General features: G+C 42.7%; 1 protein-coding gene across 3 annotated transcripts in view; it reads right to left on the bottom strand.

The window, feature by feature from the left end:
• The window catches only part of LOC147612949 (UDP-Glycosyltransferase superfamily protein), a 127,145-nt gene that overhangs the window by 52,132 nt on the left and 58,234 nt on the right, over positions 1-16,779 (bottom strand). For all 3 annotated transcript variants that reach the window (XM_086782224.1, XM_086782225.1, XM_086782223.1), the window contains one exon: positions 15,738-15,886. In XM_086782224.1, coding sequence (XP_086638350.1) covers positions 15,738-15,886 — 149 coding nt within the window. The remainder of the gene's footprint in view (positions 1-15,737; positions 15,887-16,779) is intronic.

Raw genomic sequence — 16,779 nt, 5'->3', positions numbered from 1 at the left:
ATCTGACAAACCATGCAAAGTGACCTCACGAGCTGATAGGCACGGGATGCTTAAAACTGATGATATTTGATTTAGGTACACATCATCCAACCTGATAAAGATGAATTCACAATATCCCATGTATGTGATCCATCTATACACATGTGATATCATCATCAAATAATGTGATGAAAACAAGCTGATGCATAGCTGAACAATGCTGATGTCACAATCCTCCAAAGATCTATGACATGCGAAAGGATTTCCAGGATGTTGTCTTGGAAGAATTCAGGAGCATGATGGATTCACTCATGGAAGAGTTGGTGACTCTAATGAGTGATTAGAGTTGGTGACTCTTAAGTCAGTAAGAAGAGTTCGTGACTCTGATGAGTTGTTAGAGTTGGTGACTCTAAGTCAGTAAGAAGAGTTGGTGACTCTCACTACTGAATCCATACACTCATGCAAGGGTTGGTGACCATAGTGAGTGTGTAAACTCATGAAAGAGTTGGTGACTCTGTTCAGTGAGTATGTGAGCTCATGAAAGAGCTGGTGACTCTGTTCAATGAGTATGTGAAGTTTGAACTCATGGAAGAGTTGGTCGCCCTAGTGAGTTATCTCAACTCATGAAAGGGCAGTTGCTCTAGTGAGTACATTATTTGGATCCTGCATGGGTGGTGCCCATGGTCGTGACTATTTGGATGTCCAAGATGGCAAGTTGGGAGATTTAATCCAAATCATTGCACACATGCATTTACCTATGAAATGCACTTGCATGTGTGACTTGTTTTGTTTTCCTGGACATTGCTTGGTATTTTACCAGTGAATGTCCACGGGCATCGAGGACACCTGGACACCCATGGACACATGTGTGCACACCTGTTTGGGACTAAGGTGATGATTTTATGTGTTTGCAGGTGGTAAGTGTGCACACTCAACCTTATTTAATTATTATTTCCTTTGTCTACTAAAGTTTATGGTTGTAGGTTCAAACTCATTAAAGTTTAAGGTTGTGGGTTCAAACTCGTTAAAGTTTGGGCGAACAAAATTATAAATTATAAGAGAGTTCACTTTGGGCTGGCCTTTATTAATGTACCGGGACCAATTATAAGTGATGGGCACCCGGACACTGGGCCAAAACCCCACGAATTGCTAAAAGAAGCTAAGGAGCTATTTTTGAGCATGGAGTGCTCAACAAGCTAGGGCAACCAAAAAAGTGCAAGTCGTCTTCTTCATGAGAGAGCATAGGGCTGTTGGACAGCAATGAAAAGAGACTTGAAGCTGGCCGACTACTCCTACTGGTGCCAGATAGCTGGTCGACTTCAAGAATATGTGCTGTAGGGCTGGTTGACTACGAAAACATGTGTTGCTGGGCTGGTCGACAAGGATTTCTCTCTTTTCTTGTGCTGGCCAAGTTGTATACAGGCTATAGGGATCTAGTCAAGTTGCATACAGGCTCTCTAGGACTGGTCGACAACTTCTCTTGCTTCTCTACAGGCTGGCTGTGCTGATTTACAGCATAATTCTGAAAGATATCAAGGGTTTCTTGGATCGGAACCAATACAGTTTGTGCGTGGCTTCAACCCTACTCTCTGGCTGCTAAACGATTTGGCCAAAGTGTTGTTTTGGGCCTGTTTGGGGCTATTGGATTGCACAATCGTGTGGACAGCCGTGAAACCAAGAAAACAACTGGTGACTGTTTTGCCTTGGTTGGTGACTTAGGGCTTGGTTTCACTGGAGGGTAGTTGGTGACTGAGGACTTGGTTTCGCTGGAAGGTAGTTGGTGACTGCTTTGCCCTTGTTGGTGACCGAGGGCTTGCTTTCTTTGTTGCGAAGTTGGTGACTACTTTGCTCTGGTTGGTGACCGAGGGCTTGTATTCCTTTGTTTTCATTGATTTGGATAAATTTGGTGTTGGCAAAGGAGTGGATCTCTTGGGCACCCACATCTTGTACAAGAGAATACTCTGTTGGTAATAAAGATACCTCGAGGGGGTGGGCCTGTTAGAAATAATGTCCTGACATTATTATGGGCAGTGGCCAATGTATTAGGACCGGCCGGGCACTTTTTACTCACTTTAAGTGAGGTTTTTTCCCCGCGCCCAATAAGGCGCCCAACTTACCGTTATGTGAAACGGGCACCAGTTAGGGTTATTATATGCCCTAAGTTTTGTAACAAACTTATCTTCATAATTTGAGCTCCATCGTTTTGCTCCTTGCCTCCACACGTTTTGCTTTTGTTTTCTTCGTGTGCTCCACACCGTCTCTCACTCACAATTGGTATCAGAGCTGGTTATTGTTCCTGCTCCCGCCTTCCCTACTGCTGGTGAAGCACTTTCGTCGCGAAGAAACACCTCTATTGTGCTGGTCGCCTGCTTCTGGTGCTGAAAAACAGGTCGCCCTCCTTCTACAGACCTGGGCGACTGCTTTCTGTGTGTATCGGGCACTGTTCTGGTGAAAAAAGCAGTGCTGGTCGTTTTTCTACAGGCCGTACAGCATCTGTGCAGCACGTGTGGCTGCTGGTTGCTGTTTTTCTGTTCGTACAGGTCTGTACGACCAGTTTTGCTGCTGTTTTCTGATCGTACAGCAGCCGTACAGCTGTCGTACAGCTCTATTTGCTGTTTTCTGTCCGTACAGTTCTGTACAGCACCTGCTGGTTGCTGTTTGCTGTCTGTGCAGCCTTCCGTACAGCATTGTACTGTCTTCTGCATCAGTTCGTACCCAGCAATCTGCAGCAGCAACTCGGGTGAGTCTACCTGCTGTATTTTGGAGCTTAACTGTGAATTTTGTCAGCAAATTAAGTCCGAAATTTGGGGCTTTTGCTGTTTTTATGTTGCTGCACAATCTGTGACAGCTCCCACAGGTTTTTTGTGGGAATCAGAGAAATTTGAGCCACCAGAAATTTGGGGCTTTTGTTGCTGTGCTGTCTATCTGTGTGAAACAGACAGTCTCGAGCAATATTTGTGGACTCTTGTGCAGTCAGTCTCTTTTGCAGGTTACAGTTTGCTCTCATGGCACAGAACACTGCTGATGTGTTTGGGTTTTTAGCCCAGGAAGATAAGTTGGATGGAACCAACTACTCCCTGTGGAGCTTTATGCTCAGGAATCTGCTAGTTGCAAAGAATTTGTGGAATTATGTAAGTGGAGCTGAGGCAAGGCCTATGCATGTGGCCCCAGCTACCCCTCCACAACATGGCAGGCAGCAGGTTGTACTACCAGCTCCTCAGGCACCTACACCGGAACAAACTAGGTGGGATTCCAGGGATGCTCAGGCACTCTCTTTGATTGCACTTTCAGTTAAGAGGTCCATTATTCCGCATATCCGTTCATGCAGGACATCTCAGGCTGCATGGGATACTTTGGAGCACATGTATCAGGCTCGCAATGAGGCTAGAGTTGCCTTTTTGAAGCGGGAACTATCACACTTGTGCATGGATGAGGGTGATTCTATGCAGGATCATCTTACGAAGATTCAGGATTTGAGAGAACAGCTCTTGAATATTGATGAAATAATTTCTGATGCTGAGATGGTCACCACTACACTTAACTCTTTGCCGAGCTCTTATTTGGGTTTTCATACATCTCTTCACTTGTCCATGAGGGGTAATCCAGTCCCTCTATCCTTTCAGGATTTGGTTGGACTTTCGCTGCAGGAAGAGCAGACTCGGAAAAATGTCATGCAAAGAGGTGGTGAGCAAGCATTATTTGCCAAGAACAAGGGCAAAGGAAAATCTGGTGCATATAAGCCTAAGTCAGAATCAGGACAGCCATCTAGTAAAGATAAGGATGATGCACAAAAACCTAAAAAGAAGGGTAAGTGCCATTACTGCAAGAAGCCAGGTCACTATATTCATGAATGTGATAAGAGGATAGCCAAGGAAAAGAAGAAAGAGTCTGGTAATTCAGTTGAAGACTCTTCAGATGTGGATAACAAGAAAGATGATGCCACAGTCAATCTTGTGGAAGAGGATTGGTGCTTCTTTACTTGCAGCTATGATCCCTCAAATCAGGTTCATTCACTCAGTGTGAGTGAAAGTGGTGATGTATAGTTCTTTGACAGTGGTGCCTCAAGGCACATCACGTCCAGAAAGGATTTGTTTGGCAAGATGGTACCTTCTTCATGTGGCAGAAAGGTTACGTGTGCAAATTATGCTTCTTATCCAGTTCAGGGCACAGGGGATGTTATGCTTACAGCCATTAATGGCTCCGAATTTCTCCTTCAGGATGTATTGTATGTGCCTGGGATAAAGAAGAATCTTCTCTCAGTGTCTTCTTTTGCAAAGAGAGGGCTGGTTGTTTCCTTTGAGGATACTAAATGTATGGTCCGTGACTTTGCTTTGGTTGCTACAGGGACCTTATGTCGCGGTTTGTACCGTCTTGATCCTTATGAGAGGCACAGTGCATGTGTTGTTTCTACCTCTGCATCTGCTATGCAGGATGCAGAGTTGTGGCATGCCAGGTTTGGGCATGTAAATTATGGCAGTCTCATGGCACTTCAGAAGCTGAAAATGGTAGATGCCCTACCTAATTTAGAGACTCCTCCCAGACATGTGTGAGAGGGATGTATTTTGGGAAAGATGCATCGTCAGGCTTTCAAAAAGGATAGAGTTGTTAGAGCTGTCCGCAAATTGCAGCTCATTCACAGTGATGTATGTGGTCCAATGAGGACACAATCCTTGGGAGGTCATTGGTATTTTGTTACTTTTATTGATGACTTTTCCAGATATGCCTGGGTGTATGCTTTGAAGAACAAATCTGATGTCTTTATGCATTTCCGACATTATGTCAACATGGTTGAAAATGCAACAGGACAAAAAGTGCAGACTCTCAGAACTGACAGAGGGGGGGAATACTTATCTAAAGTATTTGATGCTTTTTGTTTAGAGAAGGGCATAGTACACCAGTGTACTACACCATATACACCTCAGCAGAATGGTGTCGCCGAACGAAAGAATAGGTCACTCATGGAGATGGCCAGGTGTATGCTGAAAGCAAAGGGATTGCCACATAAGTTTTGGGTGGAAGCTCTTATGTGTGCCACTCATGTGTTGAACAGGTGCCCTACAAAGACACTCAGATCTGTTACACCCTATGAAGCTTGGTTTGATCGGAAACCTAGTGTTGATTATTTTCGTGTGTTTGGTTGCTTGGCTTATGCACATGTACCACAGGAGCTTCGTGGGAAGCTTGATGATAAAGCCATAAAGTGCATATTTGTTGGCTACAGCAGTCAAAGTAAAGGGTACCGTCTCTATAATCCTGTCACACGGAGGATTTTTGTGAGCAGAGATGTTGTTTTTGCTGAGAATTCAGCACAACCCATTGCTGAATTTAAATTTCAGCAACCTCAGGAGTCTTTTGATGTATTTGAAGGGTTGATACCCATTGGCATAGGAACCACAGCTGATATACCGGCTGAATTTCAGAATTTGCAGCCACCACCTCGTGTGTTTGATGCTTTAAATCAGCCCCAGGCTGAGCCTGACATACAGCAAGCAGAAGAGGATATTGTTGTACAAGAGAGGACAGCTTTGCAAGAAGCTAGAACCATTCCTCGTTGGGCGATACAGACTCTTCAAGAGAGTAGACTTGCTGCTCCATTACCAGGTAGGACACGTAGGAGTACACGTGAGGCTGAAAGCTCTCACTTTTCGGAGTCAGCTTGGGTGAGTTCTCTTATGGATGAAGAGGAACCTGAGAGTTTTGAAGATGCAAGTGAAAATCAGCATTGGATGCAGGCCATGCAAGCTGAATTGGATTCTATTGTTAAGAATCATACATGGGATTTGGTGGATTTGCCTCCTGGCAAGAAGGCAATTGGTACAAAGTGGGTTTATAAGGTTAAACGCAAACCAGATGGTACCATTGACAGGTACAAAGCAAGGCTGGTTGCTAAGGGCTATGCTCAGAAAAAGGGCATAGATTATGAAGAAACTTTTGCCCCCACTTCTCGGATGACCACCATCCGTGTTGTTGTTGCTATGGCTGCACATTATGGCTGGTTTGTACATCAGTTGGACATAAAAACAGCCTTTTTGAATGGTGATCTTGAGGAAGAGGTTTATGTGATACAACCTCTTGGTTTTGCTATGTCTGGTCAAGAGCACAAGGTGTGCAAGTTGAGGAAAGCTTTGTATGGCTTAAAACAAGCACCGCGTGCCTGGTATGCAAAGATTGATGCATTTTTGACTAGCCAGGGGTTCACCAACAGTCCAACTGAAAGCACCCTCTACATCAAGAGAGATGGGGAGGATATTTTGATAATCATTCTTTATGTAGATGATATGTTGCTCACAGGTACTGATGCGGATAAAATTTCAGATTTTAAGTCCGAACTCAAATCTGCTTTTGAGATGTCAGATATGGGTATGTTGCACTATTACTTGGGCATACAGTTCATACAAAGTGAGAAGGGTATCTTTATGTTACAGTCGAAGTATGTACAGAGACTGTTAGAAAGATTCAAATTTCAAGATTGTAAGCCTATTTCCACTCCTATGGAACCAGGGCTGAAACTTACAGTACATGATGGCAGTGAATCTTTTGATGCTATTCTCTATTGTCAGGCTGTTGGGTGCCTGATTTACTTGTGCAACACCCGACCGGATATTCAGTATGCAGTATCCCAGGTGAGCAGATATATGCACAGCCCACGGATGCTTCATTGGCAAGCTGTAAACTGTGTCATGTGCAAGATTAACTTATGTGGTTTCAAGATGTATATGTTTATATATACCTTCATAAAGTCAAAAAAATCTGAACTTACGAATTGAGAGAATCGAGAAAAAAATAATAGTGAAGAAGGACAAAGACAAAAACAAAGCATTTGAAAGATCAAAAATAAATAGTGAAGAAGGACAAAGACAAAAACAAAGCATTTGAAAGATCAAAAATAAATAAACTAACAAACCAAGCTACCAAGGGGAGGAAATCAAATGATAATATCAAACAAAGACTTTTAACTAAGACATTAACAAAAACAAAAAAACAAAAAAACAAACAAACAAACAAACAAAAAAATAAAACAAAACAAAACAAAACAAAAAACAAAAAAAACAAAAAACAAGAAAACAAGAAATCAAAACAAAACAATTACATGAATGAAAGAAACTTTATTTTATTTTTAAAACACACACACACACACACACACACACACACACACACAAAAGCATACACACACTTATTCTTAATAAGAACTGAAACCTTTTGAGCTAAGATACTAAACAACAACATAGAATAGCAAAACAGAGAACTATAAACTCTAGACCTAAAGCACTCAAGAGCCAGAACCAAACATTAAGGTAAACTTTAAAAAAGACTTCGACTCAAAAGTGCAACCATTAACTCCAATGTCTGTCCGAACATGAAGTGTAGAATCATCAACTCTATCATGCATAGCGTGGACAATAAGCTATGACATCCCTATTCACGTCATCAGTGCCCAAGAGTAGGTGCAAGTTTGTATAAGGTTAGTCCAAAAGAACATGCTTTATAAAACCAGCGAACTGAGTTTCTATCACTCTCCGGAGGTGATGGGCACTGATGTGAACAAATGTATCGATACATGCTCATGATGTAATGGATGTTGAATGTATGTTGTGATTTGGCCACTGGTTTCTGTATTCATGCACCCACGTGTGACACTAAAATGTAGATGTTACCAAACTGGGTTGCTAATGGGTCAAATGATGTGATACCCATCAAGAGACATGCTAGGCTAAAAGCACACACTCAGAGCTGCCTATCTGTTTCATCACTTCATGTGAATGATCACCAAGTCACATCAAATACTCCACCCATTGGTGGATTCTAGCTTACATTTTCAACACTCTCCCTAAACTTGATCAGAATTGTTCAAACTTCACCGCAGGGAGTGGTGAAGATGTCTGCTACCCATAAAGGCATCTAATTGGCACAACAACTTACTGAACAGCTTTTCAAGTTGTATAGTTTACCTTCATACACATTCACTGATAGGGACCCAAATTTTTTTGGACATTGTAACGGAGCGGAGCATATCTTGGAATCAATTAACCGCAAAAACAAGACTAAGATCACTAAAAGCAACACATCACACGTACTCAACAACAAATGAAATATCAGCATGGTACACCACACTAGGGGCTGAAGATGGGCTGACCCCCCCCCTCCCCCTTTAGGTTATATTACCAAAAGGAGTGTGCTTCTAATACAATATCTCGGGTGCTCAAGGTTCACCACCGGTTTGCACGTGACTATCCCGAGTACAAGCAATGAATACAAACAAACAGAATACCATCTTTGGACTTTCCTCCCCACAGAAGGAGTCCAAAGAGAAGTGTTGGAAACTCTCCGGTAATCCACACCGAATGTGGAGTCTTTAGAAAAGGACTCTTCACAATGCACAAGTGCTAGAGCACACCCTGGAGTCTTCAGAAAAGGACTCTTCACACACAAGTGCTAGAGTAAGGCTGTCAAAAGATGAAGCTTGCAGAGAGATGATATGAAGCACCTTCTTCACACCCAATATGATGGTGTCTTTGAAGATCACAAGTATTGATGCTTTTCTAGGGTTCAATTGATCACAAATTTGATGTTCAGCCTGTTCCATGATTTAAGGGCGATAAAATCCTTCAAAAAGCAGTTTTTAGGGTTTTTGAGGCAATCTTAGGGTTCCTAAATTGTCTGTATAGTCTGTCCATAGGTCCATACTGTTACATATCTACGTATTCCTTGGGATTAGTAGCCTAATCTCGCATGGTTAGGGGAGCCTTGGGATTAGGGAAAGCAGGTTGATACACGTGGCTAAGGTGGATTATTAGTAAATCCATGGTTATTGACTATTTATGATTGGATGGTTATTTACAGCAGCAATAGTCACTATACATGCGACTTATGGGTTATTATTATTTGTTGTTGACAGTGGGTCTAAGCCTAGACCAGAGACTCTCGCCATGGACTTGGTAGATGGGACTGAGCCTTAGCCTCTGGCTCATATAAAATATCAAGGCAAAGTGTGCTAATGTTTTCTAGATACCATGCCATTCGCTGCTAATTGTGAGTTTAATTCAGTTAGTCTTAATGTATCGGGGAGCAGGCTTTAGAAAATATAAGGGCAGAGTTTGTTGATGTTTTCCCAGCTAAGTCACCTCACATGCTTTAGAAAATATTAGGGCAAAGTTTGTCGATGTTTTCTCAGCCGAGTTACATGGTCTTTCATGCATTCGGTCGGTTGATCATAAGATTGATTTAGTTCCAGAGTCCCAGTCTGTGAGTATTGGGCCTTATAGAATGAGCCAATTGGAAGAGACACATCATGTGATATTATGGGATGATAGAAGACATCACAAAGAACATCCCCGTTATATGCCATCATGTGTGCAAGCGTGGCAAGAAATCTAAATATGCATCGAAAAGTAACCTCGTGATCTAAGTTACTTATATGGACCGCATTGGACATCTTTTTGGAGGATTCGTTGGATGACCGTACATGATCATATGTCAAATGCAATCACATGGGAATATAGTACTCTATGAGTACTAGAGGATTGGATGGTCACATCATATTGGCATGAGTAATACATCAATTATTGATGTCCGAACTAGGCTACTTAGCTAGATGTAGTCTAGGACTTTTTTTATTAGTTACACTAGTCTGTAGCCATTGTATGACTAGTACTTGTACTCACTTATTTTCAGTTAATAGAGTAGATAAGGAGCTAAAGAAAAGTTGTGGAGCTTTAGTCTTAAACTTGAAGAAACCATAATTTTCTCATGAAGCATCAAATCTGTGCATTTACCTTGTGTTTTGAACTGGTGATCCTAGTTTCTCAGCTAGAACAACATTCTAGCTAGACTTTCAAGTGTTGCCCATTTCAAAACCCATTTCCCATCTCTCAAGTGTTGGAGCACAATCAGCAAACAAGTCTCCAAGAGTGATCCAGATCTGCAAGGGAATCAGCATTGAAGTCTTCAAAAGCTCAATAGGCCACCAGCCCTAGTATAACCAGCAACCAATTGTGCACAAATTCCAGCAAATAGGTCCGGATTTAGTCGGCACTTCATCTGTCATGTGCACAGTATTGGGCAAGCTTGAAGCTAGGCAGTTGGAGCTAGGCAGGCTGATTGGCGAGCTGAGTTAGGGATAGACTAACGGGCGGGCACCCAAGTATGGACGGGCGGGCGCCCAAGTGTGGACGCCCGATGACCGGCCAAGAGCCTATAAAAGGGAAGCCAAGGTTAGTCATTAGTTCATAGAGTCTCGCGTGTCTTTGTGAGAGCTCTATGGTCAGGAGCCTAGATCTAGTGCAGACGTGCACCTGCTTTATGCAACCAAGGCCAGTAGTAGTCTCGAGGCCCACGAGGGTAGCTTAATGGCGGTATGGGACGTCACGAGGTAGAGATTGGTCGGTACGTCCATCTAGTTAGCTCAACTCGTGGCTCGGTGGGGACAACTAAGACTTGTGGGCTTGCCCATGGCTGTCAAGGTTGGGAGGTGAGTCAAGCCTGCACCCCCTTCATGTTTGTTTGGTTTGTTTGCAGGTTTCGAGTCTTGTACTAGGAGCGTTCTACGAGGCAGTCCTATAGGGATTTGACAGTGATATCAGAGCAAAACCAGAAAACCAGAAAATATATATATATATATATAGAGAGAGAGAGAGAGAGAAAAAAACACAAAAGGACTCTAGCACTCTTATTGTGCAAGATCAAACTTTTCTCTCATCTTGCCCTCTTCAAGATGTCAACCCAAGAATCCGAGTTGGAGCCCCTTCCCGAACGTAAAGACCTGCCAGCTACGGAAGCCACGGATGGCGATCTTTTCGATGATTTTGTTTCAAAATTAGATTTCCAAGAGTTTAAAGTTGCTCTTGAAGCTTCTTCCTCAAAAACGTCAAGCACAAATCGCCCGGCAGATGCAGGCTTTACAAAAATCCATCTTTGTTGACCACTATCCTATCTACTCTTTCGAGTATGGATACTTTGGCATCTGCTTTAGGCTCCAACATTACTCCGGAACAGTTTGGGGGCGAGCAAAAGCAGTGTACCAAAGAGATAGTGGACACTTGGCTACATAAGGGGCAAATCCAATTTCAGTTTCATCAATATGACGATGGCAAAAAGATCCAATTAGCAGCAAGTTTCCTCTCGGACAAAGCTTTGCTTTGGTGGAAAGAACTCAACCCTAAACAAACGACTTGGACACAATTCGAAGAAGTCTTCAAGAAAGAGGATGACTATGATGTTGCCCGGTTTGCTACTTTGACCATGACCTCACAGAACCTCACTTATGAGGTCTATCTCCAGAAATTTAGAGACTTGCAGATGAAAGGTACGAAGACGGATTCCACCACTCTTTTGGGGTTCTTCGTAGCCGGTTTACCCGACTCGTACCGTTTGCAGGTTAAAAACAACAAATGCAAAACTTTGGATGAGGCCATTCATTCCGCTCGTATTTATGATGATACAATGGTCTCTTCCAAGTCCAAACCCGTTACCGAGCAAGGGAACAAGCACAAAAGGAAGTTCTCCGCACCGATGGCTAGCACAACTGAAGGAAAGTCTTTGGACCAACCTTCGAAGAATTCAACTTCAACCCCAGCGAAGAGAAAAACGTCTCCTTAAGGCTTTGAAGCTCGAGAAGGAGGGACGTTGCTTCATCTGCGAAGAAAAAGGGCATATGTGTAACGAGTGCCCAAAGCAAAACGGTGCAAAGACCAACGTAGGACCCAAGCCAAAGGCAGCTAACCAGTTGTCTTTGATACGTACCTCAGTTACTGTACTTTCTCGCCCTAGTTCATATTCTGATTGTCTATTCAACTCTAAAGTTTTTGGTGTGCATGATTTCTCCGAGTTTATGGAGAAGTGAACGGCCATAGAATCCACATTCTTCTAGACCCTGTGACAGCTCACACAACTTTGTTAATTACAAACTTGTGCAGAAATTGGGTCTTGACACAAGACCCAGCGATCATACCTATGAGATACGCCTACCTGCGGGTCGGCAAGTATGGGATCAAAAGGTGAAGAAGCTACCGATCCGGATTCAGGACTACGAAGATACTCTGGAATGCTATATTATGCATCTAGAGCATGTAGACTTGTTATTAGGGATTGAGTGGTTTAAGACTCTTCAGGTCCAGATAGATTGGTCTAGTCATACTTTTTCTTTTGAACATAGGAACACCCAGTATAGTATCTTAGGTCATTGTATACATCCCTCTCAGGGACCTCTTGTACATATAGTTGATTTTGAAAATATAATGGATTCTTCCTTGTATACTGCTTTCCATTGTGTCTTGATTCCACTTTCTTCATTTCTCGTACCTTCTATGGATGTCAATGAATTAAGTGTGTTTAAAAGCAAAGAATTAAAGAAGATACTTGATTCGTTTCAAGATGTATTTCCTAAGGAACTACCATCGCGCTTACCACCCGAAAGGGCAGTAGATCATCGTGTTGACCTAGTCCTTGGTGCTCACCCTGTTAGTATTCCATCTTATAGGATGAGCCAAGCTCAGGAAGATGAGTTGGCCAAACAACTGAGGATGGGCCAGATCCGTCCAAGTAAATCACCTTCGGGTGCACTTGTGTTGCTAGGAGAAAGAAGGACAACCATAGTAGCAACAGAACGGGAACGGGAACGGAACGAAAGCCCCATCAGGGGAACGAGAATGAGGGGGAACGGTATGGGGAAACGAGAGAGAAAGAGAGAGGGAAAAGTAAGTAGCCTTGCTGCCTTGCCTTGGAAAGTAGGAGTCGAAGTCTAAAGAGACTCGAGAGAGGAGCCCACTCGCGACTCAGCGACAATAGGGTACGTCTTTCAAGGATATCCACAGGCGGCTCGCAACAACAGGTACACTTTTTCTCTTTTTCTTTTTCTCTTGGCCAAACATAAAAAACATTCTCCAAAGGGGAAACAGCAGCCAAACGTTCCATGAAACCGTTCCCCCACGTTCCCCTGGCCGTTCCCATGCCAAATCGTTCCCCCATGCACGTTCCACCCGGTTTAGACATCTCAGGCTTGGGAGAACGCGTTCCACCGTTCCCAAGGGGTGCAAACGACGTTCCCCTGCTACTATGAGGACAAGACCCGGAGAATGTGTATAGATTACAAGAGATTGAACAAGCTGACAATTAAGAACCGTTATCCTCTCCCTAGATCAGATGACCTGATTGACTGGTTATTTATATGGCTCCAAGTTTGTGGTATTGACTGATCATCAATCAATCAAGTATGTGTGTGATGCCGATGATTTGAGAGGAAGGAAAGCTCAATGGGCTGAATTAATGCAAGATTTTGATTTTGAGATTCGTTATCGAAAAGGATCCATGAATAGTGTCGCAGATGCGCTAGTCGAATTAGAGAGGTAAATACTTTGTCGTTCACCAAGATTACTACTGACTTATTTCAATCATTGAGAGGACTTTGCAAGATTGATAGTTATTTTGGTCCATTTCAGCAGAAGATCCACGACTGGAGCTCATTGATTGACCAAGACTCAATGACTGAGCAGCCTACCATTCAGGCTATAGGAGGTCAGTGGATGTTTCGGAATGGTTTACTATTCCATAATGACAAAATTTGTGTACCACAGATCCCGGACATTAGGTCCAAGATTCTTAAGAAGTGTCACCCCCTTCTACTGGACACCGTAGGGTACACACGACATTATCGTTAGTGAAACACACTTTTTATTGGCAAAAGATGAAAGAGTATGTAGAAGATTATGTTCTCCAGTGTTAAGTTTGTCAAGCAAATAAAGCTGAACGCTTTAGACAGGCGGGATTGTTGCATCCTTTGCAAATCCCAGATAATAAATAGGAAAGTATTTCCATGGATTTTATTACCGGATTGCCAAGAACAAGTCAAGGCCACGATTCTATTTGGGTTGTGCTAGATCGCTTGACAAAAATGACTAGATTTTCACCGACCCGGAAGACCATTATAGCTCCGCAATTAGCAAGGCAGTTTATCGAGAAACTCTTTAGACTGTACAAGTTACCGCAGGACATAGTCAATGATAGGGACTCTAAGTTTACAAGTGACTTTAGGAGGCTTGTTTTTTAGAAGTTGGAAACAACTTTGAATTTGAGTTCCTCAGATCATCCTCAATCTGATGGCCAGATTGAAAGAGTTAATCAAATTTTGGAGGACATGCTTCGAGCATATGTCTCCAAAAGACAGAGTTCATGGGAGGATTATCTTCCTATGTTAGAATTTGCATATAATAGTACTAAGCATATGAGTACAGGTTTTAGTCCTTTTATGCTTATGTATGGTTTTCAACCTAGATCACCTGTTACAGTAGGATTTTTAGAACTTCAGCATGATACAGCACGTAATTTTTTGTAAGATATGCAAGAAATGTTACAAGTTGCGAAAGAATCTATTAGAAGTGCTCAAGACAAACACAAATTTTATTCAAATAGACATCGTTCACCCAGAGAGTTCTCTAAAGGAACAATGGTGTATTTGCAAGTTCCCAAAGACTCCGAGACTTTACGGACAGGTCGATCTCCGAAATTATCACCTAGATACTATGAACCATTTCGTATTACACGACGGATTGGTTCAGTCGCATATGAATTGGATTTGCCTTCTCATGTGAAAGTCCATCCTGTATTTCATGTCAGTAGACTTAAGGAAGTACTGGGTGGAACAGACCAGTTTGTTACTCCCATAGATGTCGAGGACATGACATTTGTTCCACATGAACCTGAAAAGATTCTTGGATTTCGTGAAAGAAGATTGCGTAATACGCTTATCACGGAATACAAGATCAAGTGGAAGAATTGTGTTGAGGAGGACGCTACATGGGAGACATTGACTACTCTTCAGAGAGATTATCCTGGCTTTTTAGTGAGCTCTTAGAGGAAGGGGAGTATGTCATGTGCACAGTGTGTATCTACCGTGTGCTACACGCACACAAGACTAGCTTTGAGGTTTGGGGAAGCTTGGAGCTAGGCAGGCTGATTGGCGAGCTGAGTTAGGGATAGACTAACGGGCGGGCACCCAAGTATGAACGGACGGGCATCCAAGTGTGGACGCCCGATGACCGGCCAAGAGCCTATAAAAGGGTGGCCAAGGTTAGTCATTAGTTCATAGAGTCTCGCGTGTCTTTGTGAGAGCTCTATGGTCAGGAGCCTAGATCTAGTGCAGACGTGCACCTACTTTATGCAACCAAGGCCAGCAGCAGTCTCGAGGTCTACGAGGGTAGCTTCGTGGCGGTATGGAACGTCACGAGGTAGAGATTGGTCAGTACGTCCATCTAGTTAGCTCGGCTCGTGGCTCGGTGGGGGAAGCTAAGACTTGTGGGCTTGCCCACGGCTGTCAAGGTTGGGAGGTGAGTCAGGCCTGCACCCCTTCATGTTTGTTTGGTTTGTTTGCAGGTTTCGAGTCTTGTACCAGGAGCGTTCTACGAGGTGATCCTATGGGGATTTGACATCATCCACAAAGGTCTAGACTCTCTTGCACGTCATCATTGTGGTAACACACCTATGTATTCAGTTCAATCCACTCTCTCTATCTCTTTCATCTCTCATTAAAGCTAATTGCATCTTAAGCACACCTGATCAACAGTCTTCCGCTACACATGTAACACAAAGTCTTCTTGATTAGGAGTCCAGTAATATGTGCCACATGCCGTTAATTTAGATTCCAAATACATTTATAAGGAAAATGTGTAGCTAGTGTCACATAAATCTAGCATGAAAAAGGCATCATGAATTCACCAATCAAGTTTTGTATCATTGAAAAAAGAAAAATCCAATGAATAATTGCATACCATGAATACATCTTCACAAGTGGATGACTCGAACCAAGAGACATTCCAAGGATTGTATACCCAAAATTATGCCAATCAATGATAAAAGCAGCTTTTCGAAGCCGACAAGCCCATCCAACAACTGTGAACGTTGGAATGGAAGGTGGATTCTAGCCCAAAAAAAAAAGACATTGTTACAGAGTCAATCCTTCCTCACTATAGAAAAATACCAAATAAACTAAGAGTGCTATTCAATAGCATGATAGAGACTAGAAAATATAAACACTGCTTTAGAGTTTAATCCTATGTTCACATCAAAAAAAAAAAAAAAACCTTACCAGTATGGACAATTCCATCTTGATACACTAACTAATGAGTAAGATGTTTGCGAAGAAAGCATAGGAATGATGGGCATAGGTCTTGGGGCATGAAAGAGCACCAATACAACCTTCCATTTCTAACAAAGAGAGCAAAGCGCACCTACACGATCACTCAATTCCTAATTGAGCCAGCTTGCCCATGATGCCATCGTCGGCTGAGGACCACAATTTGTTCACACGCAAGGAAAAGAGGTTCTCATCTTAACATTGTAGCCCTATAAACACATGTTTCCATGAGCAAACAAAGGATCAACAAAGGCAGCCTGTTGCATCACTGGATGAGCATAAGCACCATACCGACCTCCTCCAAAGTGTAGACTATCTTTCTGTATTCTGCATCTTTCTCCATAGCGTAGACTATCTTTCTGTAGTAGATATTAAAATCTGAATGAAGATGAGTATGAATTGTTGCGCAAGGCTCAGATAAGACCTCCACACTTGCTAAATGACTATCTTTCTGTAATATTGAAATCTGAATTTGAAGATGAGTATGAATTGTTGCGCAAGGCTCCCGTAAGGCCTCTACACTTGCTAAACTGAAGTCAAGCAATGGGGCACTAGGGTACATGGATGAATGGTTGAACTGCTAACCCCAACATGGCTGCTATAGTCTTACCAAAAACAAAAGATAAGGATTTTTTATGGTTCAATAATTTTATCTTTTTTTCTAACGTCTTTTTTGC

The sequence above is a fragment of the Cibotium barometz genome, chromosome 44 (assembly GCF_041138505.1).
Source record: "Cibotium barometz isolate CiBa-2024 chromosome 44, ASM4113850v1, whole genome shotgun sequence".
In the NCBI taxonomy this organism is placed as follows: domain Eukaryota; kingdom Viridiplantae; phylum Streptophyta; class Polypodiopsida; order Cyatheales; family Cibotiaceae; genus Cibotium; species Cibotium barometz.
This window is presented reverse-complemented; position numbering and strand designations above follow the sequence as displayed.